This window comes from Arvicola amphibius, chromosome 4 (assembly GCF_903992535.2).
Source record: "Arvicola amphibius chromosome 4, mArvAmp1.2, whole genome shotgun sequence".
NCBI classification, from domain to species: Eukaryota; Metazoa; Chordata; class Mammalia; order Rodentia; family Cricetidae; genus Arvicola; species Arvicola amphibius.
The window spans coordinates 90855301-90880476 of NC_052050.1; the positions used below are offsets into that span (position 1 = coordinate 90855301).

The window sequence follows — 25176 nt, forward strand, 5'->3', positions numbered from 1 at the left end:
AAAGCAAAGCAGAACAGAAGGCAAAGTGAGCACCCAGATATCCCAGGACCCCATGCCTCCCTCCATTGGCCCCTGCCTACCGAGAGCTTGAAGATGGCAGCACTCTGGTAGATTACATTGAAGACAGTGTTGTGAAAAGTCAGGGACGGCTTATCATCAATGGTCCATCGGAAGGTCACATCCGAGCCAGCCTCCACCATGGGGCTGTACCGCTAGAGAAATGACATGACATTGGCCAAAGCTATGATTTTGCCCCAGTCTGGAGCTGACTCTGCCCCAGCCCCATCTGTCCCCCTCAGACTTACTGGAGAATTCTGTGTGTGGTGCAGAGTGGACAATGTAAGTCTACCAGCTGAGCCCTGACTGCAAGACACCCATGCTCATAGACCTGGATGTTAACCCAGGTCAGTATAGAACAGGTATATCCACAGGGGAAGCCATGTTTCCTGGACAAGTCATAGGAAACAGAAAGAAACGACCCTTCCTTCCTTCCTTCCTTCCTTCCTTCCTTCCTTCCTTCCTTCCTTCCTTCCTTCCTTTTGTTTTTTTTGAGACAAGGTAACTTTGTGTAGCCTTGGATGCCCTGGAACTCCCTCTGTAGAGTTCTGTAGATCTCAAACTCAAGAGATCTGCCTGCTTCTGCTTCTCAAGAGTTGGGGTTAAAGGTGTGTGCTACTACCACTTGGTTAGAAATGGCCCTTTCAGTGTCTGCTGGTGTTAGGGTGGGCATGTCCAAGACGAGGAGATAGCGCCATCCCCCTAAGGTACTAAGGTAGCTAGCATTTATCCTCTGAGGCTTCAGGTCCCATTTCAACAGGCACATGCATCAGGTAGCTACAAGCACAGCAGATAGCCCAGAAACACATGGGGATTCATGAAGACTCAGTGAAGGGTGGGGTCAAGTGTGATGAATGTTTCATAAAACCTAAAAAACCCAAAGAATAGCCTGGTTGTGGTGTCCCAGGCCTTTAATTCCAGAGACAGGTGGATCTCTGTGAATTCAAAGCCAGCCTAGTCTATAGAGTGAGTTCCAGGACCCAGGATACCCAAGGCTACACAGAGAAACCCTGTCTTTTTTAAAATTAATTTATTTCTTTAATTTTATGTGTATTGATGTTTCACCATGGGTGTCAGGTCTCCTGGAACTGGAGTTACAGACAGTTGTGAGCTGTCATGTGGGTGCTGGGAACTGCTCTTAACCACTGAGCTATCTCTCCAGCCCCCGAGAAACCCTGTCTTGAAAAAACAAACCAAATCAAACCAAACCAAACCAAATGGAATATAAAAAAACCTGAGAGAGTCTGCAGAGTAGCTGCTCTAGCTGGGACCTTCAGTAAAGTACACATTTCTAAATGGTGCTCAGGTGCAGCTCACAGCAACAAAACCTGCCTTCCACGTATGGGTCCCTAGGTTCCATCCCCAGTACCACTAAGAGAGATATAATCACAAGGGCTCCCCAGCAGGCCTCACATGGAAAGCATGTAATAGAAACTGTCATCCTTGGAGGACAGCTGGAGGGCTTCCTCAGTGGGAGGATTCTTGTTTTCATCATTTAGAGGGCTAGGTTGCAGGCCATACTTACCACCAGGATGCCCTGCAACACTCGGGCCTCGGGGCTTGGCACAGCACGGAGGCCACAGATGGGCTCCTCAGCTGTCACCCTCAAGCTGATATTGGCCTGGCTGGCTCCATTCTGTGCCACAATCTCCATGGCATGATCCCCTTCTGTAAGCCTGGGTAGTACCAACACTGAGAACAGGGTGCCATTAGACTCTTCAGTGCAGTCTTGCTTGAGAATATCCACCTCAGGAGGGCAGGCATCCTCAAAGGGAGCACTAATGTTGCCCCCAAACCAATGAGCCGTGACGGTGGCATTAGCACCAGAGTCCACCTGAAGCACCAAAACTGAGCCATTGGTTGGCACGAAGAGGTGGCCATCAAGAGGAACAGGGTGAATGACTCTTAGTCCAGCCACTGGAGAGATCACATTGAAGCTGCAGGACAAATTGTGCCTGGACACATTGTTGCCCACTGTAGCCCGGACCTCATAGCGCCCAGGATGCTGTAGTCCAGGGTTAGACTCAAGGCCCAGCAGGGGGGTGAGCTGTTCTGTTGCCAAGAGCAGCTGTAGGGAGCAGGCTGGGCCAGCCCAAGCTTCTTCCAGATGAATAGGCAGGTGGGTCTGCCAATCTGATGCATTGGTAGAAAGGTACAGGGCTTGGTCAGGACAGCTGGAAGTCAGGGGGCAGTGCAGAAGGGTACCTGGGCCAGCATCATGTTGTATGCCAATGAGGTCACCAGGGAACACAGGGATATCCTGTCCATGAAGGGTAACCTATAGAAGAGGGAAGCAGTATTGTATTGTGTCTCCATGATAAAAGACTACAAGAACTACTGAGAGAGAGTGGACAGGACACCATCTCAGGTCTCAGCACTGTCAATGGTACTTCATGGAGTCCCTGCTCCAAGGCACTCATGGCTGAGACAAACAGGACACTGTTAACACAGGGAACATGCACAAGGAAGATGTAACAAGAGGAACTGCCACAGGTGAAAAGAACTTTCTCAGGGATAGAAAGATAGAGAGCAGGTAGCTGCTCCAAGGGAAAACAAGAGTTCCCCCTTAGATAACACAAGGACAGAGACCCTGAGAAGGAGATAAGACAGGGGCTTTGAAGCAGGATTGCAGGCAAGAGAATCAAGGCAAGGCTGTTGGGCACACACAAGAAGAGTGCAAGGTATCTGATGAGAGACCAGGATCCTGGGCAGTCAGAGACATACAAGCCCACACCAGGACACATACCAAGTACTGTGTGGGAGGCCCTGCAGGCACAGAGAAGAGGAACTCCTTCCATAGTGTGTAGTTGGCTCTGGGAAGTCTCAGCCCTGACATGGACCCATTGATGCAGACATGAGGGTTGCAGGAGGCATCAAAGGGTACACAGACATTGACTCCAGGACACCAGTGTTCCTTGGGCACACACTTGCGAGCTAGCTCAGTTCTGTTGTCAGGCTCACTGCTGCCTTCTGGGGCCACTGCTGGGAGAGGAAGGATGTCAGGAACCTGATCACTAACAAGCTACTATTAAGGATTCCCTTCTTACCCAGTACAAAACCAGACCTGGATAAGAAGCTCCTCATTTCCATCATCACTCCCCTGCCACTAGACCATGCCCAAGCAAGCACTACCCGATCTATCATTGGGACAAGGAAACAGGAGTTGGCAACTCTGCAGAACCTGCCATCAGTCTACCTTGAAGCTGGGATCAGAAGGCATGAGAGAATTCAGAAAGCCCACCTAAGTCTCCAGTTCCTATCCCTTACAGAACCCCACCTGCTCCTCTTGAGGGACGGTACACCTGCAGACGCAGCTGGACAGGACCTTCAAGCTCCATGGTCTCAAACTCTGCTGCACTGAGAAAAGCTTCACGGCTAGGGCTCAGGCCAGGAAACACCATGACCTGGAGGAGATGGAACTGCGTCAGCTCAAAAGATCTACCCCTTGAGGTGTAAGCATAGTCCTCTCAAGGCTACCATAAACCTCATTTCATATCACTTGAGAAAAAAAAATGAGATCAAAACCATTTGTGAACAACAGGGAGGCTAAAGCAAGATCATGAGTTCAAGACCTGCCCGGGCTACACAGCAAGACTTCTCAGATAATGGAATGAGATGCTTGTCATCTGCACTCTGAGTATTTTTCTAAATGTCAGACTGGCTGCACTAATGATTTTTAACAACCTCTACCAAAACCAGCTTTGAGGGTTGGTTTTGTTGTTGTTGTTTTTAAAGGGTTAAGGTGCTAGGAACTAAACCAAGACCCTCACTAATGCTAGACTACTGCTCTACTACTGCACCATATCCCCAGCCCCAACTTGATTACTGGAGACAGCAATTCAAGGTCTCTGGAGCTGCAAAAATGTAAGGTCTTTGGGTTCTAGAACACAAAAGGGACTGGCCTACCTCCACAGGCTGCAGGGGGTCCTGTAGAGTTTCCTGCTGTGCCAATGGATGCAGGGGTCCGGCCATGCCTCCACCAGACACTCCCACAAGAAAGTTCTCAGCATCCCACACAGGCCCTAGGGGTAGGCAAGTATGCAATGGATGCCAGGGCCAGGAAGAGGTGACACTGGGGAAATATCCAGGTTGGGGCTGGACCTAGGGCCGAGTCACCTGGCAGAACCACTTGCCCCCTCCTCTTATCTTATTCCTTCTGTCTTTATTTCTTCTGGTTCAGCCCCAACCCAGGCACAAGAACAAACATTCAGCAAACACATGGTCAATACTGAGCCTGAGAAGGTAAGAACAGGGAAGAATGGCTCCTGCTACAGAGCAGTCCATACCTCCAGGTCTCAGCTCGCAGACATAACTATGTGGTGCTGAACACAGGTCTGTGTTGCACTGCCCAGCGGGCCCCAGACGCACACAGTGCTCTGCTGTGGCTGGGTGTGGCTCCCCTGGCAGCCAGTTCTGACAGCTTTCCAGGCTGAAGGCCTCTCCCTGAGGATCCAGGCCTTCCTCTGCCCCCTCCACAGATGAGAAGCCGATCCACACATCCAGGCTCCTGAGGGCAGATTCAAGGGAGGGCCAGGCCATCAGGGAGCAGTTATACCTTACCTCTGGGAACACACTCCTCACAACACCCTGGCAGATGGGTCATATCACTCTCATTTTCCAGGTGGTGATACAGCCTCAGAAACATTACTCAGCAAGGACCAATAACCCAGGCCCATAAGCCACATTCAACCAGAATCATATGTATAGAACCAGCTCTTCTTAGAGACCTCAGATTTTGCTCAGGATCATGGGCTACCAGACCTTGTCCTGAAGGGAAACTCTGAGGGCTGGAGCAGAGGATCAAGACTGTCTTACCCATGGGTGCTACCTGATAGTTCTACCAAGGCAGAAAGGCCCTTCTAGAGGCAAGGTTTAGAGGGTCATGGCCCAGTTTGGGCACAGGCACATACTCAGGAATATATATGCACAAGTACACACAGTGGTACACAGGTGGGGAGTTATAATGGAGCCCTGGTTCCATGTTACCCATTACCTGTTCCACTGTTATCCATTACCTGGATGATTCTGGAGAGGGTTCTTAACCACTCTGGACCTCTATTTCCCCTTCTCAGCACAGGCAATATAAAGGATGTGAGTGACCCTTAAGACAGGAGTTCCCACCCCACCCAGGGAACAGACTCCTAAGAGAGGAAAAGTGCACCCTTACCACCCACCCTTACACAGAAGACTATAGGGTCTCAGTATATGTCCCTACAAGCCTGGACAGGGCACAGGAGCCTGACAAGCTTTCCACAGATGGACAGCAGTGTCACTCACTGTATATCAGAGGGTGGTGAGCATAGGGGTATGAGGAGGAGAAAGTATATCCTGGTGGTGACCAAGAACCAGTCCAGGCAGCAGGACTCAGGGCCCTCCACTAGACGGTCAGGAAAGACCTGGGGCCTGAACCTAGTTCAACCTGTGACACTTCCCGTAAGTGTTTAAAGAAGCTGCCCCATCCACACCCACCTTTATGCAGGCAGAGCTGCCAGCAATAGCCACCTGTGGGGCAGGACACAAAGGCCCAGCTGCTCCCAGCTCACCTCCTGAGCTTCTACAGGCCTCAGACTCAGTCCACACCCAGCATCCTCAGCAACCTCTACCCACTTTGGCTCTTCTAGGGTTTGGAGGCAAGTACCTGGTAACCTGGGAGACCAGGAAGTGCTGAATAGCAGGACTGTCCACCATGGCCAGAGCAGCTCCAGCCCAGGTCCGGCATTGCTCCTGTGCTTGCAGCCAGGGTGCCTTCTCTGCTACCAGGCGGTAGCAGTGCCCATTGATAGGGAAGATCTCTGTGTCTGAGGGGCAGAGTGGGTGCACCACTAGGGGATGGTAAGCAAAGAACAAGACATCAAGGAATGCCTGAGGCTGGAGTAACAGGCTCCACCCTACCCCAGCATAGAAGAGGAAGCATGAGGGGTGAATCAGGGTAAGCACCTTGAGCAGGCACCTTATCCAAGGCCAGGATGCTATAGGTGACTTCGAGGGCTGAGCCTCCACGGTGCCGTATGCCAAGTTCAAGGCTCTCATCACTGTGCACGGAGGATGGGCACACAAGCTCCAGGACAGTAGGTGCCATTTCTACTTGCACCTCTGTCTCCAGCAGAGCTGAGGCAGTCCCCAAGGCCAGCACAACTGTCACGTGATAGCCCCCAGGTAGTACATAGGAGTGGGTGGCAGCAGGGCCAGCCATGTCCACCTCAGAGGAGCCATCTCCAAAGTTCCAGCGTGTGGAGCTAATGGGCAGAGGGGAAGTGATGTGGAAGTCTGCTGGCTGGCCAGAGGCCAGGGGTCCACGGGGCCCCACCAGGGCAGCTCCTGGGGAGGCAGGAAAGATGTGCTGGAGCAAAGTGGGGCCCCCACAGGCAGAGCTGAGGGACAGCGAGATGCTGGAACACCAGGACGAGCAGGCTGCAGAAGTGTTGGAGGGCTGGCCTGCCCCACAGAGACAATGGTTCTGTTCTGAGAGGGCCGCAAGGCTCTCACCAGCTGAGAAGCAGAAGGCACTGCAGGCCTCAGGCTCCAATGGCCCCTCATGAGCAAAGAAGAAAGGCACTGCTGCCACAGCGCCTGAGCTGTTGTCAGGGAGGCAGGCCACATAGTCCTCACCTGGGAACAGACAAATACACTGGGTCCCAGGGCCTTACCTTCTGGCTGCATCTTGTTTCCTCACCAACTCTCTTTAACTCTCCATGGCAGAGCCCCCACCCCCAAAGAGGCCTTCTAGACTATATCTGGCCACTTTCTTCCCATGTATGTCTTTCCCTGGGCCTCATCAGCCACCAGGTCGGTAACTCCACTCTCCCAGTAAGGAAAACAGTGTCATCCTTGTCCTTTTGCCACACATCCCCTGCACTCACCACAGGCACTGTCCAACAACGGGATACTGAGGAGAGGTTGGCCGACCAGTGGAATGGGCCCACTGCACGTGGCTGCCTCAGGCTGTACCACATGCACCCGTTGTTCCTTTGCCCAGCGTGGCAGCCACGCCAGACCACAGTTGCACTCAAATGGGTTCCCACTCAGGTTTCTGCAGGGGAGGGGCAGGTGTGGGGTGCCAGGCCAGCAGGGATACAGATCAACCTCCCACTGCCCACAGCTCTCAAAACTGGGAGGAAGAACAGAACAGGGCAGGAGGACAGAGGAGGTGTTGGGGATAAGAGACCAATTACTGATACCCACTAAAAACAAAGCAACTTACATTTCACTTAAATTAAATAAATTAGCAAACACTCCTTCTTCTAATGTAGAAATCCTATTGTTGCTTATGTCCCTGCAAGAAAAAAAGGATTGGACAAGGTGTGACCCTTTGGTGACAGGTAGCACTTCCTGCTTGCCCTGAATAAACTTTAGTGTGGCAGGCATAACAGGGAGGAGACACTCACAGCTCCACCAGGGCCGAGAGGTTCACCAGGAGTCCAGTGTCCAGCGTCTGGAGTAGGTTGTGGGACAGGTCTCTGAGAAACAAGTGGCTGTGATCAGGACAGGAACTCTGGGCTAGTCGAGGGCATATCTGGTCCTCACCAGGAGCTTCCCAGCATCCAAAGCTAGGTTTCTCACCCCACAAGCCCCCTATTCTCTCAAGCCACAGGAGAGCTTTTCTCATGAAAGACATGAGAAACAATCTGGGGAAAGCGAGGTAGAAGAGCTAAGGACCACACCTAGGCCCTGTACTGAGGACCACACAGCAGGGCCACACTGAATAACTGACCTAAACGCCTCCCATGTGGCCCCTGCAACCCTTCTCCCAAAGGAGAGCCTTGGTCTGTCTCCAGTACAACAGAAGAGTCCCACCATCATCAAGGTCTGGTTATTCACACCCTTTACATGAGATTCAGTGTTCACTAGGGCTGGGGAACCTAGTTGGCAGTAGAAGAGAGTCTTCAAGATGTTCCCAAGATGCACTGGGGGCATAAAAATGCAATAAACAAGGAAGAATCCTGCTGGATAACCCGCACCACAGTCCTAGTGACAGCATACAATATATCTCCCCAAACAAACTATCAAAACTCTCAGTTCAGGGGTGTGGAGATGGCTCAGGATTGTTAAAGCACTCAATACTGTTAAAGTCCTCAACAGCAAGAGGACTGGAGTTCTGATCCCCAGAACCCTCATAAATGCTGGCTAGTGAGACTAGTCATATTGGCAAGCTCTAGGTTTAGTTGAGAGACCTTGTCTCAATAAGATATAAGAGTGGCAATGGCGGCACAGGCCTTTAATTCCAGCACTTGGGAGGCAGAGACAGGCACATCTCCATGAGTTCGAGGCCAGACTGGTCTACAAAGTAAGTTTCAGACAGGCTCCAAAGCTACAGAGAAACCCAGCAAGAAAGAAAAGAAAGAAAGAAAGAAAGAAAGAAAGAAAGAAAGAAAGAAAGAAAGAAAGAAAGAAAGACAGACGAGATTAATCCCAGCACTTAGGAGGCAGAGGCAGGTGGATTTCTGAGTTCAAGAACAGCTAGCTAGGGGCTGGAGAGATGGCTCAGCGGTTAAGAGCACTGACGGCTCTTCCCGAGGACCTGGGTTCAATTCCCAGCACCCACATGGCAGCTTACAACTGTCTGAAAATCCAGTTCCAGGGGATCTGACACCTTCACACCAATGCACATAAAATAAAGTTAAATAAATTAAAAAAAAAGAACAGCTAGCCAGGGTAACACAAAGAAACCCTGTCTCAAAAAATGAAGAAAAAAAAGATGGAAGAGTGACCAAGGAAGATTTCTAACATCAACCTATAGCATTTCTACACATATTTGTAAACATATACCACATACACATGAAAAAAATGGAGGAAAGACACCCCAGACTTAAATTTTAAAAAAAAAGATGCTATGAAAGTTTGTATACAGGCAATGAAAATCAGAATTTAAAAATGTGGGAATGGAACATGGACCAGGGAGATAGCTCAGTCCATAAACTACCTGCTGGGGGATCTGAGCTTGGTCCTCCAAAATCCACATAAAAAAGCAGCTGTGGTAGTGCATATTAATTCAACACTAAGGAGATAAAGACAGGCAGATCCCTAGGACTGTTAGCTAGGCAGCCTGCCCTAATTATACAAGCTTCAGACCAGTAAGAGACCCGCCTCAAAATACAATGCTCATCATTCCTTTGTTTTCTCGAGACAGGGTCTCACTATGTAGCCTTGGTTGTCCTGGAACTCACTACACGGATCAGGTTAGACTCAAACTCACAGTCCACCACTCCCAAGTGATAGGGTTAAAGGCGTGTGCTACCACACCTGGCAAGTGGACAGTATTCCTAGGGAGTGACAACTGAAGTTGTCCCTTTGGCCTATACAGACAGACAGACACACTCATAGAGACAGAGAGACAGAGAGAGAGAGAGAAATGTTGAGGCTGGAGAAATGGCTCACAGGAGGTTAAGAGCTTTTGCTGCTCTTGCAGAGGACCCAAGTTTAGTCTCCAGCATCCACATGGTGGCTCACAACCATCTGTAATCCCAGTTCCAGGGGGTCCAATGCCCTCTTCTGCCCTCTGTGGGCACTACACACATGTGGGCTACTAAAATACATGCAGGAAAAACACATATACGTAAAATAAAAACTCACTGTAACAGTGGAACATGAACTGCCACTTTCTACTATACTGTAAATTGGAGCAGACAGACTGACAGAGAAGAAAGCATCACAGAAAGGCACTGGCCTTTGAGAGCCTCAGGAGAGAAGGAGGAGGAGAGCAACTACTGTGGGAAGAGTCAGAGTCTGTCCTTGTAACTCAAGTCACCTGCAACCTGTGATGGGGCCAGGACATGCTATCACTGAGACAGGCATGTGTTTACAAATATAAACCTGTGCAAGCACAAAAGCAAAGCATCGAAACAAGAGAGATGGGGCTGGAGAGACGACTCAGCAATTTAGAACATTAGCTGCTCTTTCAGAGAACTCAAATTTGGTTCCTAGCACTCACGCTGGCAGCTTACAACTGCCTGTAACTCCAGCCCAAGGGGACCCCACACCTCTGGTTTCCAGGAACCTGCATACACATGGCAGACTCACAAAACACACACATACACACAAATAAAAAAATTAAATAAGGTTACTTATTTATTTGTTTTTAAAGACAAGAGACATAGCTAAACCTGGTAGCACACACAGGTGGAAACTAAGGTAAGAGAATTGCTCCAAGTTCTAGAACAGCCAGAGCTATAGAGTAAGATCCCATCTAAAAACAAACTAAAACCTAACAGACCCAATTACATTCCAAAATAAGCAACATCTACACAAAAGATCATGGATAAAATAAAAATATCAAACTACAGGCTGGAACTCCTGCAGCAGCAAACACTTGGAGTGATAGCTGCTCAGAAGGCTGAGGCAGGTGCATACAGTAAGCATATGAAGAAGTACCAGAAATGCAGTGAGATGCCTCAAAACAGTAACTAAAACCTAGGCTTGGAAATGCACTGGTACTTCATCTAACCAACTAACCACCCAACCACACCCTTGCTACAAACACTGAATAAACTATTCAACAAACGCCAACGATTCCTTTTTATGCTAGTGATGTAGCTCAGTAGCTAAGAACTCCAACCAAAAGGAAGAGTTAAAGAAAGTTTACATAGTAACCTGACAACTACTGGTGAAAACAATGTAATCATGCTTTTCATCTATTAAATTTGTAGTTGTGTTATGTCACAAGTCTAGCCCCCAATTCTAATAATAGGGAGGTAGATAACTTAGGCTCCACCTATGAAACCAAATAACATTGGTATTACTAGGCCATTTTAGGAGGTATTTCCAGTGTCAAGCTCTACCCAAACTGCTACTCTCCACCTTCAGAGTCTTGATAACCCTCAGTCAACCTGCCATCCATGTCTTGGGCTCTCTTTGCATACATAATCCAATGTCCAGTGAGGCTTCTGGTACAGGAGATCCTGTATCATCATGACTCAGTGGACACTTTTGGGCCCTTCCAGGTCTATACACCACTCCACAGTCTCGAATTCTCTACAAGATTGTACTTGGTTTTCTGGTGGTGATGATATCTCAACAAGAGTATGCCTCTTGGGCTGGAGAGATGGCTCAGAGGTTAAGAGCACTAGCTGATCTTCCAGAAGTCCTGAGTTCAATTCCCAGCAACCACACAGTGGCTCACAACCATCTATAATGATTTGGTGCCCTCTTTTACATGCAGTTATACATGGAGGCAGAATGTTATACACATAATTAAATAAATCAATCTTTAAAAAAAAAATGCCTCTTGGGGGCTGGAGAGATGGCTCAGCGGTTAAGAGCAGTACCTGCTCTTCCAAAGGTCCTGAGCTCAATCCCCAGCAACCACATGAGATCTGGTGCCCTCTTCTGGCCTGCAGGCATACATGCAGACAGAATACTGAGAATACTGTACACATAATAAATAAATAAATCTTTTTAAAAAAAATGCCTCTTGCAAAGGATTTCCTTCATCCCTCTCCAGAAATGGAGAAAAAAAAAACTCAAGAGGAAGTACCTTGCCAGGCTTAATCCCAACAAATGGGAGGCAGAGACAGGTAGATCTCTGAGTTCAAGGCCAGCCTGGTCTACAGAGCGAGTTCCAGGACAGTCAGAGCTATGCAGAGAGACCCTGTTTCAAAAATAACCAAAATATAAAAGTAAAAAAAAAATTAAACCAACCTATATAATTTAAAAATGTCTTAACTTCAAAATGAAAGCCAAAAACTATGTTATATTGCGAAAAGGTTATGCTTTTGCTCCACAGAAAACAAAAGGCTGTGGAGTTATTCAAGATCGATAGAGATTAGATTTGATTAGGGAGACTCCCTGAAAATCCTGGCTACAGACATAAAGAAATAAGCCTAGAAAAACTGCTAGACAAGTAATGTATATTTTACCTGTTCAAACAACAACAACAACAAAATCATCTTTGGATGTCTTGTGTGCAAGACACAGTCCATACCTGTGTTAATGCAGATATGTATGTTACCTTTGAAAGTTTATGTTTTTACAGAACAAGGGGAACAGACACCAATGAAAACAGTGGCCCAAGTGATACAGCCTCTTAGAGTGCTTCTGTTGCAGTTTCTTTAGAGTTCTGCATTCAGAACATCTTCAAGGCTGCTAGCTAAGATGATCCAATTTCACAGTAATCTGTTCCAGGACTTGACCATTATCCTAATTTTCTCAGGGTCCCCCAAAGATGCCAACCTCCTGTCAGACAACAGAAAATAGTCTAGAGAACACAACACCCAATTCCTAAGAGGTGAGGTGGGTAGTTTTGGGTCATTCAGTAGGCTATGGATGTCTGTCATTGTTTAGGAGAGTTGGTTACAAACTGTTATTGGTCATGGTCAGAAAAAAAAAGTTGAACAAAGGAATTAGATTTGGAGATCTCTTTCTGAATGAAAAAAGAGGGATGTGTATAAAAATGATGAGATAAAAAGGATGAACTGTTGAGTCTACTTTTGAACAGTCACTAGTTACATTGGTATGGATTGCTTATATTTGATACAAATTTAATGTTATTTTTTAGAACATACTGCACATATATTTCTACTCTTGTTGAAGGTATTGTACCTATGCAACTCACTTAACAATGTAATGTAAATTTATAGTCCTTGAAAGTTATTATTACAAACTGTTTAAGATAATAAAGAATACAGATTAGTAGTCAGTCTATAACAAACTTGTAGTCATGTTAGGTATATTTTCAAGGTCAAACAGATATATTTTAGATAGACAGATGGTCTTCAAGCAATTCAAAGACCTACAAAATATGGTATTTTAAAAAAAATTTTGGGGAGGTTCAAGACAGGGTTTCTCTGTGTAACATCCCTGACTGCCCTGAAACTTTCTTTTTATATCAAACTGACCTCAAACTCGCAGAAGATCCGCCTACCTCTGCTTCCCAAGTACTGAGATTAAAGGCATGTGTTAACGGTACCTGGCTTAAAATGTTTTGTTAACACAGGCCTTTTCATGAAAGTGAGACACATATGCTCCTAGCAGTACCAATTTACTTCAGGGAAGATGGTGGGCATCAAAGAAACTCCAGATTGAGTTTGCTTTCAATGTGGCAAAACTAGCTATTTGGGCAAGAAATGGTCTTGTCTTGACTGCTGACAGTATGCTAAACAAACTGGACAAGCAGGACACATGGGAAAAGACTATTAAACTATGACAAGATAAGGTTGGACAGTCCTTCAAGGTTGGACTGCTTCACAAAAAAGTCTGTCCCATAGTCTAGGCCTGTAGGCCAAAGACGGATGCCCCAACATTACAGAGGAAAGTTGGGGTGACTGTCCAGACAGACAGATGTTTCTGTCATTTCTTAGTTTTGGAGTGGCTTACATTTGCACTTCCTGTTTACTCAGGTAATAGTACATCCTTCTGGGGTCTTTGAGGAATTGAAGCCTAGACAGTTATAGTTCTCCTTAGTTATGATAGAAGTTAAATTAGGTACAAAACTTTGGAATCATCAAGAGAAGATAAATAATGGATATTTTCTCTAAATTTGCTAAATACAAATGGACTAGACATGGTAAATGTAATTCTTACTTGATAATTGTTCTTATTGTATATAGTTTTATTTGTTAAAGTTAGTACCTTTCCTTTTTATTTAGACAATACCCAATCATTGTTTTTTTTTTTTTTTTTTTTTTTTTTTGGTTTTTTGAGACAGGGTTTCTCTGTGGCTTTGGAGCCTGTCCTGGAACTAGCTCTTGTAGACCAGGCTGGTCTCAAACTCACAGAGATCCGCCTGCCTCTGCCTCCCGAGTGCTGGGATTAAAGGTGTGCGCCACCACTGCCCAGCTCATTGTTCTTATTGTATACAATTTTACTGTGTTAGAGTTGAAATCTCCTTTTTATTTAGACAAAAAGGGGGAAATGTTGAAGGATAATCTTCTTGTACACTGTGAAGATATGTCACTCTTATTGGTTTAATAAAAAACTGAATGACCATTCACTCAGGCAGGATTTCCAGACACAGAGGACGTTGGAAAGAAAAAGGGCAGAGATGTGAGGAGACATAGGGGAAGCAGGGAAGCAGGATAGACAGTATATAGATGAGGTAAATGAACCTCAGGGCAGCACACAGATGAGTAGAAATCAATTCATTTAATCTATAAGACCTAGTTAGAATCAAAACTAAGCTATCAGTCAAGTTTTCAAAATTAATAAGAAGTCTCTGTGTGGTTATTTGGGTTATTTGGTAGGCAGGACATAAAAATTTGCCTACATATGGGAACCATCCCAATGAACAGATTTTGGATTGATACAAAAAAGACTACACTAGGTGACATGACTACCCACTTGCTGAAGCCAGAAGCCAGGGTCTTCCTGGCCTGGCCTCCATTCCTAAGCATGCTCCTAGACACCACCCCTTGCTAGACTTATCTCAACTCTGCTATCCATGTTCCCACATGAGAGACAATGGTCATGCCAGGGGAAACATCAGTTAGATCTAATCAAGGACTTTCCAGTGGCTAAAGAGATGATAGCACAGAAACCTGTACTTTTAGGAGGAACCAGGAAGTAGACTTGAGTGGCAGTGACCCTGGAAAGGCTAGTGAGGCAAGGACAGAATTTTATATTTGCCTTTAACATGGAGGGTTTCCAGCCCAGTCTCCAAGATTGGAGGAATAAGAGGAAGGAAATGAGGAAGAACCCTCAAATTTCATTTTCTCAGAAAACCACCTCAAGTGTTAGTTGCTAGGGTCACCTAAGAAACCTGTGTGGAGAACATCAGCCTTGGGGCACGACACTTCTCCCTCATCTAAACGCTTGACTCCTTATCCAGCCAGGTCCTCCAGTGAGACCAAGCTCAACAGAAACACTGAGGCTCCTTTCCCAAAAGGCTGCATTGTAGCACTTCTCCCCAGATCTCACCTGGACTTGGGTTGTGGCCCAGAAAAGAAACAGAGCCATAGGGACTCTGGTCAGAAAAGCTCCCAAACTGTTCTTGTAGAGAACAGGACAGCTTGGATAGGACTCTGACTCTAACCCCTAGGGTTAGAGATCAGCACCAACAGACAGGGTGGTATTAGGGGATGTGAGGAAAAGTAGAAGAATACATAGGATCCCTGCCCAGAGGCCCTGAACAGAAATTTTCCATGTCGCCATCTGTTGTTGCCATCACTGTTCTAAGATTATGGCCAAGACCTGACTAGCCCCATCTTCGAAGGCCTGACTTCTTGCCAGATGATGTCACTACAGTCTGATGCCCAGGAACCATATTTAGATTCCCTATAACTATCAGGAATAAGACAAAGGCAGACACAAGATATCCTGGCAAAAGGCACACATAAGCAAGGAGCAGCTTACCTTTGCATTGGTCCCTTACCTGCCATGACGAGGAAAGCCAGCAGGTTAGCCAGAACACCCTGACAGGGCATAGGCCAGCTAGGTATTCTGGACCCTCTAAGACCTAAGCCAGCAACTTACAGAAACTTCCACAGTCAAGGCTAGAGGGGACTTGAGCTCAGACTCACACACACTGGGGCAGCAGCCAAATACTCATACTGTCTCTCAGTCTAGCAGGCCATTCCCATACTGCTTGCAACACTGGGACAGATATAACCTCAGTTCCACATGGATGGAGAGTGCTTTCAGCTTGGCCTATCTGCTGCCTCCCTCCTGCTCCACAATGGGTGACTATGTTGAGAATGGTGAATAAAGATCTTCTATACCGTATACATGTGACCCCTACCTTCCAGATCAGACACTCTGGTGGGGTAAGGGATAAAAGACAACTCATATCCCAATACTGCCACTCCTATGAGGCTACCTGATCTGCTGGGAGGGACCCCAGCCTCCCCACAAGAGACATCTTGTTTCTGACTCCCGACTTTCTTCTAGTAAAGAAGAACAGCCTCTCTGAGCCTCCATATGCAGGCTACACAAGCTGGGGTGATGCTATGAGACAGAGAAAGCAGACACCTCAGGGCAACTCTCTGCAAACAGGACAGCAATAGTATAAAGTCAAGTGTGTAGGTCTATGCAAAGGTGGAGATCAAGGAGGGTCACTGTGAACATTGCAAGTCCTTACTAAGATGGGCCAGTTGTGAGGACCAGCCCTATTCCAGAGTCATGACAGGAGGCCCTCAACAGGCTGCCCACAACAAGATGCAACCCAGACTAACAGCTAAGCAGCCTCGGTTTCCTTCTCTGCTGAGGCAAGTGGCCTAGGTACCCGCTCTTTAGTCTAGATGTAGGGGGCAAGTGGGATTTAAAGGCCAGCTGGAGCCCCAAAGGAAACATCTGCACATTCCAGACGCATGCAGTCAACAGGCGGGTGTGTGCCAGCCACCACCTCCCCCCAGCCCATTGCTGGCGGCCATGCTGGAAACAGGGCTCAAAGGGAACAGCTCTGAGGGGCCCGCTTGTGGATGTTATATAACCCACTTCACAGGAGCCAGCTGCCTCCTCCCTCTGGCAGGCTAGGCCAGCATGGTAAGGAGGAAGCCCCCTGTACTCCAAGGCCCAGCTTCATCTTCTCTCTGGGAAAACAGAGTCTCCTCAACCAGCAAGGATGATCCCCATAAACACTCCCAAGCAGAGCCAGGGCAGAAGAAAATGGAAGCCATGATGAGGCAGTTCTAGTGCGAAAGGGCAGAGGCCCTGGGCTGGCCTCACTCTGGGTGCCTTTCAGCACTAATGGGTCTTTCATAAGCCCAGCAGCAGAGCCAATCCTCACTCTGTTTTTGTTCTCTTTGCTTTTCGTTCCCTTCTATTTATGGCAAGCAAGGCTGGCTTCCAGGGCCGGAAATGATGTTTAAATTAATGAATTCAAGTTTAGGAAAGAGGGAGCTGAAGAAAAACACCCCAGCACACTGGTGTCAGAAAGGACAGGAGCAATCTCTGGACTATACCAACTGTTTCTCTAAGGAGAAGGGTCAGAGAGGACAGCCATACCTACCATCATTCTGCAAGCACCTTGAGGCCCATCTCTCACCTGGCTCAAAACCAGGACTAGGCACACAGCGGGGTGCCCAGTCTCAGAGATGACAAGGAAAAGACATCAGGATGCAGCAGTGGAAATGCCCATATTAAGAGTCCTTCAGCCAGGCTGTAGGACCTCACAGTTCCAGGGCCTGGGGAGTAGAAGAGGCCCCACATTGTTAACAAGATGTTCCGTAGGATCTTTATGTCCTTACAAAGCTCTTTGTCCAGATACTAAGTTCTCCTACAACTAAACTATCACTAGGATGAGATGGTGGGCATAATATAACTTGCCTAAGATTTTCTTGGGACCTACCAGCAAGAACAGAGATCAAAGGCTCAGGCCCCCAAACCAGAAGGAATGTGATAGACAGTGGGTCCTCCTCATACAGAGGGACAAGCCCAGCGTAGCCCAAGAAATAACTGTTTCAAGAGCTGTTCACTGTCCCCATGTTAATAAGACAGTTGGGGAAGAAGGTCTGCTCACCCCATATACAAATGGGGCATTGAGGCAACTCATTCAAATCAAAAGAAGGAAAAGAACCAGCACTGGAGTCGGGCGGTGGCGGCGTAAGCCTTTAATTCCAGCACTTGGGAAGCAGAGGCAGGCAGATCTCAGTGATACCTCCCTCCAGACCACTTCCTAGTGTCCATGCATGGTCCTTCTTATGTTCCATTATACTCAGTAAGGGCAGGAGCTGTTCCAACCCTGATCTCAAGGTTCAGAGAGCCTGCGGCTTCCTCCACGTTACCTGACATGTCCACAGCAGCCAACAGACCCAAGCCCTTGAAAGTGTGTCAACAGGCAGATAGGACTCAGTGGCTGCCCTGGTTTTCTAGGGGCTGTGGTGTCCTGTAGTAGGCAGGAGCCTCAGTCCAGTCATAGTCACACCTCAACCACCTGGAGGCCAGTGACAAGAACCAGCACAGTACCAGGGCAGTAAAGCAGTATGGGGACCCAGGACCCTTGAGGTCTTTCTACTCCTACAGCTACAAGGTAGTCCCCTACTATAACCCTTACACTAAAGGCTGCAACCAGAAGAAGGTGTCTTCTCCCACTGCCAGAGGAAAAAACCCTTCCCAAGGTGGCCTCACAGGATCCAACCTGCCTTCTTAGCACTAGGCATACCACATTTTCCAGATCCAACCCCCAGGAGTTGATCAGGGAGAGGAAGCACTGCCTACCTTGACCCTCAAGTATACCCCTCTCCTTGGCAATTAGTGCCTGGGCATCACAAGGCCTCTTTATGAAGAAGACTTCTGCCAACCCAGAAAGAACGAGGTGTTCCGAGAAAAGACATGAGCTGCATTTTCCAGCTGTATCTCGTCCTTCAGAGAGACTGCTCACGCCCTGTGGCGCCCACACCAGGCCAGCTGGAGCCATACGGACAGCTGAGGCAGGCCAGGCCTGAGCATGGAGCCCAGACAGCCAACACCCCAGACAGCAGCAGCAGAAGTGGGGTGTTTTCATTCCAGAACACTAGGCGGGCCGGCTGTCTGGGCTCCTGCTGCTGATGTTGGCCATAGCAATGTTCCGGAAAGGAAAATGTGTCTCCATCCAAAATGGCTTCCTCAATTGAAACCCAACCCAAGCCAGGGTTTCCCCCCAGGAGCCAGGGTCATTGTGCTCCTCTCCTCGCAGCAAAGGCACCCTGGGATAAAGAAAGGAGGGAACAGAGGGACCCGTTATGCCCCAGGAATGTTCAGGAAGGCTCAGGCATTACTCGGTGAAAGTCACATGATGGCAGCCAGAAAAGGCAGAGGCAGCAACACAGGAAGCACCATGTGAGGACACTGTTTGCCTACACTGGATGGAGAACCCAGAAGGGGAAGACCAGCACAGTGACCCAGGTATTGGAACACCATGCAGGAAGACCGATGCCAAGTGCAAAGCCAAGCAGGGATATCTAGTGGGACTCTTCTTCAAAACAAAAACAGGAAAGGGAAACGGAGGCTCACATACATTTTGGGTTTCTTAAAAACTCCTAGCATTGCAAGCCAAGGCTCACTTGGCTCATGGGAGCAGAATGCAGGGCGGTTTCACATCATCTCCCAAATCAGAGAGTGGGGTGAACTGGGACAGCAGATGCCATGGTGAGCTTTCAGCACAGCCTGACTTCTTCATACAGGCCTTCAGTGCATAGAGAGACAACACAGAAGCTGAGGTTAGCGAGAGGAAAGCTAGGTATGTTGGTTTTCCACTGTAATCCCTGCACCAGCGAGACAGAAGCAGAGTAACTGATGCCACATGAGAAGCCAGCCTGCTCTACATACTAAGTTCCAGGCCAGTAAGAGATACAGAATGAGACAGTTAAGACCCTTTCTCAAAAAAAAAAAAAAAACCAAAAAAAAAAAAAAAGCAAACAGAACAAAACAACAACAGGGGAAAAAAGTGAAAAAGGAAACAAAAAAGAAGATAGGCACAGTAACTCATACTTGATCTCAGCAGGAGAGAAATGGAGGCAGGCGAATCAGACGTTCAAGGCCCCTCTTAACTATGTAATAAGTTTGAGACCAACATCTCAAAAAAATTAAATAAAATCAGGGACTGCAGAAATGCTCGGCAGCTAAGAGTCCATGCTGCCTCCCAGAGTTTTAAGCAACATGTGCCCTGTAACTCTAGCTCCAGGAGATGTGACACCCTCTTTTGGCCTCTAAAAGTACTCACACATATGTGACAAACACTTACACAACACACCACACATACACACAAATAAAAATAAAATCTAGAGTTGGATTTAGGGGTCCACAGCTTTAATCCCAGCACTCAGGAGGCAGACGCAGGTGAATCTCTGAGTTCCAGCACATTCAGGGCTACACAGAGAAACCCTGCCTCAAAAATCAATAAATAAAACATAAAAAATAAAGTAAAATAATATTTTAAAGCAAATATAAATTTGAAAAACAAAACAAATAAGCTAGGTGTAGTGGCTCATACTTGTAACCTCAGCACTCAAGAGGCTGAGACTTCTTCATAGCAAACTCTAGACTAGCCAGAGCTATATAGTGAGAACTTGCCTCAAAAAACAAAAAAAAATTAAAGGGAGCACAGCACACTTGGTACATGCTTGTATCCCAGTATGTGGTAGACTGAGGCAAGAGGATTTCTTAAGTCCATTCAAGACCAGCCTGGGCAACAGAGCACAAACCCTTCATTCTCACCCCTACCACACACAGAAGTGAGAAGGTACTGGCTAGAGTAGGTCTCATGAATCCTCACAGTGTTAAAGGCATCTTCTGAGGTTGGAGTTCTGCTCTCCTTGACCTAGATGTTGAGGTATGAGGTATGAACAGGAGCTTGCCTGCACACAGTGATCTGTGCTTCTCCTATCTGTACAGCATCTGGCTGAACACACATCCCACACTCAGGCTCTCATGTTCTATCTGCAATGCAGCAGAATGGTCTTTGAGGTACATTTCCTGGTGGCTGGTACTTGAGGACTGGAGAACAGCCCCCAGGAAACATGGAGAAGAAAGGGGACTTACTTAAACAGCTGTAGTGTTAGTATGTTGCCAGTGCCTCAACCTGTCCATTGACTACAAACCCTTACCTTTGAGGCCCCGCAATCCACCCTAAGGTATTTACTTTATATTCAAGGAAACAGAACAGAGACATGCCAAGAGCACACTGCTTTGTCAGTCAAAACCTAACGAAAAAGGACTTAGTTTCTTCTATAACTCAAAAGTAGAAAAAGAAAACTGGGAGACCCCTAGCCATTAGCTAGACTCAGGCCATCAACTAGTTGTGCTGTGTAGCCCTCGTCTGGACCCTAGTTCAAACTACAACAATCCAGAGCTGGGCCTGGGGGGTTCATATCTGTGATTCCAGCTCTAGGAAGACTGGGGCAAGATGATCAAAGGTTTGAAGGTTCAGTGCCAGCCTGGGCTACTTGAGATACTATCTCAAAAAAGAAAAACAAACAACAACAACAAAAATGCAAACAGCTGGGCATAGTGGCACACACTTTTAGTCCCAGGACTTGTCAGGCAGAAACAATCAGATTTCTTTGGGTTTGAGGTCAGCTCTGTAGAGAGCAAGTTCCAGGACAACCAGGGCTACATAGACACACCATGTCTTAAGAAACAAACACATGTCAGGTGGTAACTGGTGCATGCCTTTAGTTCCAGCACTCAGGAAGCAGAGGTAGGAGAATCTCTGTAAGTTCAAAGCCAGCGTGGCATACAGAGTGAACTCCAGAACAGCCAGGGCTACACAAAGAAACCCTATCTAGTAAAACCAGAACAGGCACACACACCTAAAACAAAAGGAACTTTTAAAAAAGAGACAAACAAAAACTCCACAATTGACATCCAATAGAACCAAGGAAGCATTCCCTAGTTTAGGTGTGTTTTGAATATTATGATAGACTTGAAACTTCCACAGATAAAAAAAAGACTAAGATGCTGGTCTTTGGCTCAAAACATAGGGCAAGAATGACAGGCAAGAAGGGTGAGACTCATAACTCTGTTCTACATACTTTTCACAATAATGAGCCACAGTAAAGCCCAAAGCCCGTCAAGTAGCAGCACCCTGCCAGTAATGTCACCTTTCTTCAAGCCAAGAAATGATGGGAAGCTATGTTCTCAGAAGACCAGCTGTCCTACTTCTAGGACACAGCTGTCCTGCCAAGGAGTCACACATACAGAGGGGCCTGATCATAGTTGGAAAGAAGGCACTGTTCGTTGGGCGTCTAAACAATGGCCTGAAAGGCTGCTCTCTGCGTCTATCTGATTTCCAGTAGTCTGCAGGGTGGACAGCCACTGGACAACAGAGTGGACTCGAGAACCAGCAGGGGGACCTCAACACCTGTCCCTCAGGCTTCAGCTTCCTATCAGTTGGTTCTCCCAGCTCTATAAGTTCCTTAGAAGCAGTGTTGGAGGTAGAAAGAAAAAATATGGAGTCTTCACCCACCCATCCACATGAAGTTATTCTGACGTCTCTTCACAGTGTGAGAAGTAAACATCTTGAGAAGTCTGTGAACTCAGGGTACGCCAGGTTATCAGCTCTCAGAAAACGTCTTACACCAAAACCCATGGCAACATCTCAAGCTTCACTGTTTTGCAGAGCCCACAGACCTGAAGGTCCCCACCCTTCATTCCCTCGACAGATCTAGGAAGCCAGTAGAGGCTGAAGGAGGAGGAACCAATACGAACTGGCCTGACACCCAAAGAAACCAGCCCGCAGAAGAGAGAGGTGCCCTTATTACAGCGTCCATAAATAAAAGGTGGGGTGGATCTGATGCAATTTCTGTGGGTACTGCTAGCTAGCTGGAGGGGATCCTTCTCCAGACATAGCAGCACCACAAACACTTCAGTGGTCAAGGAGCACAATGACAGGCTAGGTGAAGTCCCAAATCTCAGCTCCGAAGGACACAGGGCTTCCTAGCTAAGGGGGAGTCACCCAAGAGCTTTATAAAACCTAAGGAAAGGGTCTAGCTCTACTTTAATGAGTTCCTGAGGGTATTCCAGCAAGGACTTCTGGAGCTCAGTGCCCAGGAAATCTGAGCAGTTGGGATCAGCAGACCCTGAGACAAATATCTGCAACCTGTCTTCCTCATCTTTCTTGATCCAACCCTGGTCCCCAGCACTACAAAAGCTCCAAACCTCAGGCTATCATGTCTAAGATGTGATACCTTGAACAAATTACATCACATCTCCAACCCTGTTTCCTCACCTGTAAAACAAGGGTCTAGCTCTACCATCCTCCAGGGAATTAGACTAAGAACTAAGAGAGACAGCCTTTTAAAAAGACCCTACTTAAGCCTGGCTTAAAGCACTCTCTCTCAGAGAGACTGTCTGTTACTTTCAGAATGCAAAACTGGATGGGTCTCAAATTTTTTCCAGGCAATTAATTTCCCTTCCCTAAGTTCCTAAGAAAATTCAGTTCTCCCATCACACCTTCTACTTAACACTTCCCAAGCCCACCATTCGTGCCCACGACCAGCCTGCAGTCCTCTGGAAACCACCTTGTCCCTTAAACACAGATAATCCTTACCCAGTCAAGTTTTTATCTGGACTCCTCCCCCTAGATGTCAGCTCTGGGCCCTGACAGAAATCCCCCAACCCCAGGATACATCTCAATTAGTCTCTAATTAACGTTAATTCCGAAACCTCCTGCCACGCCCCAAGCGCCTGTTGCAGCTCCTGTTTGAGGAGACCCGCAGCCTAAGACATCAGTCTTCACAGAAACCGGGATCTTTGGCTACCCCTCTGGGTCACGCCGGCTGAGGTCCAAGGTTTTCCTTATTTAGTCGGGCCGACGTCCCTACTGGAGCCTCGCCCTGGGAGCGGCCAGGCCCCGCTGCGTCTAGCGGCGCGACCTCGGGACCGCGCCCACGCCCTGCGGCCGACAGCGCAGCAACGCTGCGGAAGGGCCCTATCCACCTCAGCTCTGCTCCCGCAGGACCCAGTCGTGATGCTCTAGCCAGGCCGCCCGCCGCCATGGCAACCGCCCGTCCGCCTGCCCTGCCTCGGCGCAACTACTCACAGCGCGGTGGCGTCAGCAGGGATGCGCAGACTAGGCTCAAGCGTCCGCAACCAGCGGCCCGAGCAATTGACGCGGCAAGCGGCGTCGGGTGCCAGGCTGCAGAAGCAGGGGAGCGGGCAAGGCCCGCAGCCGCGCCCAGGGTCTCCGGCCAGCGCTCCGAGCCACAGGCCCAGGCCTAGGGCCAGCGCCAGGCGAGCGGGCGCGCCGGGCGGCATCGTCAGCGCAGCCCGCGCATGGCCCCGGCTCCCCGAGGCCCCGTGCGCCGGCAGCCGCAGTTCAGGAGGGGCCCGCGGACCTCATGGTGCGGCCCGGGACAGGATGCCGCGGCGGCCGTAGCCTGTCTGCGCTGCGACAGCAGCTCAGCGCTCTGGGGCAGGCCGCACCTCAGGGCCTTGGCCGCCAGCTCGCGCATTCGCGCTGCACTGCAGACCCAGGGCCGGCTCCTCCTCCTACCCCACCCCCGGCGCGGCGCGAGGCGGTGCGTCCTCAGGCTCCGCCCCTGCGCCTCCAAGTCGGCCGTGGGCGGGGCTGGATGGAGAAGGCCTTGACAGGCTCCGCCCTCTGCGCTGCAGATTCTGCAGTAGGCGGGGCCTGAAGGAAGGGCGTCCGCCTAGGCTCCGCCCGATACTCAAGGGTCGTTGGTGGGCGGGGCTCTGTGGGAGAGGAGGTGGCCTTCAAAGGCTCCGCCCCCTGCTCTGCAGGGCCAGCTGTAGACCAGACTAGAGGGTGGAGGAGGTTCCGCCCCTTCTGCTGCGGCTTAAGAGTCCCCACCCATCAAGCTGCAGCGAAAGCCGCTGCGCGGCAGCGCAGGGGCGGGGTTTTATAAGGGTCGATTCTCTGCCCTCTACAGAGAGGGGCGGTGTGAGACTGGAGAGCGGCTGACTACTCACCCTGCCTTCCCGAGCTCCCTTGTGAGGTCCTCTGGCTGTTGAGGCTTCCCCGGCGTCAGTAGGTTTCTCTTCTCCCAGCCTTCTGTAATCAACAGTCACAGCATTGAAAACACCAATAGCTGCGGGAGAGATGGCACAGCAGATAAAGGAGCTTGCGGTGCAATGCCTGTTGACCTGAGCTCGATCCCAAAACCCACGTAACACGTAAAGCTGAACTTACACAAAGTTGTCCTCTGGCCATAGCATGCTCCCTACACTAATAAAAATTAATTAATTTTTTTTAAAAAAGCTGTGGCTGTGGCCCACTGTTTTGGGGAGTTCGCTTTGTGCGTTTCTTCTACGCAAGTATTCTGCCCGTGAAGAGTACCGCCGACTTGAGCCTACACAACAGTTAATAAATACTTGCGTCATCTCATGGACCTCTGCCAGAGAATGCTGCAGAGGCTCGGAAGTGATGCATAAAGTAGCGCTCACCTGAAGTAGGTGAAGCTCATCGCGGTGCTCGCCACCGCGACGCGCAGCCCACTCTGCGACTGCTGAAAGGTGCTGTCCCTCCCACTCAGCAGGCAACTCCAGTCTGCAGATCCTTGTGCGCAGGATCTAAGACAAAACTAACATTAAATACTCCAAACTCAGTACAGAGGGTGTAGCCCATTCTCAAGTTCAACTTCTTTGCCAGACCTAAAGAAGGAGGAAGTTAATATAAGGAGGGGTTCCAACCTAACAACAATTGAAAATCTACAAACTAATACAGAATTGTATATGGAGAGTGTTCTAGAAACAGCTTGAAAATGCTGACATGAGACCGAAAGGACACATATTTACCAGCTGTCTACTATACAC

At 48.5% G+C, this 25176-nt stretch overlaps 1 protein-coding gene across 1 annotated transcript in view; it reads right to left on the reverse strand.

Moving 5' to 3' along the window:
• Positions 1-23691, reverse strand: part of Pkd1 (polycystin 1, transient receptor potential channel interacting) — a 47784-nt gene extending 24093 nt beyond the window's left edge. Inside the window, 12 exon segments of the mRNA XM_042054951.1 lie at positions 81-212; positions 1583-2335; positions 2804-3036; positions 3335-3461; positions 3964-4079; positions 4344-4564; positions 5696-5879; positions 5995-6666; positions 6918-7087; positions 7259-7330; positions 7443-7514; positions 23444-23691. Of these exon segments, the coding sequence (XP_041910885.1) occupies positions 81-212; positions 1583-2335; positions 2804-3036; positions 3335-3461; positions 3964-4079; positions 4344-4564; positions 5696-5879; positions 5995-6666; positions 6918-7087; positions 7259-7330; positions 7443-7514; positions 23444-23658 (2967 nt within the window). The 5' untranslated portion in view covers positions 23659-23691.
• Between the last annotated feature and the right edge of the window lie 1485 nt (positions 23692-25176).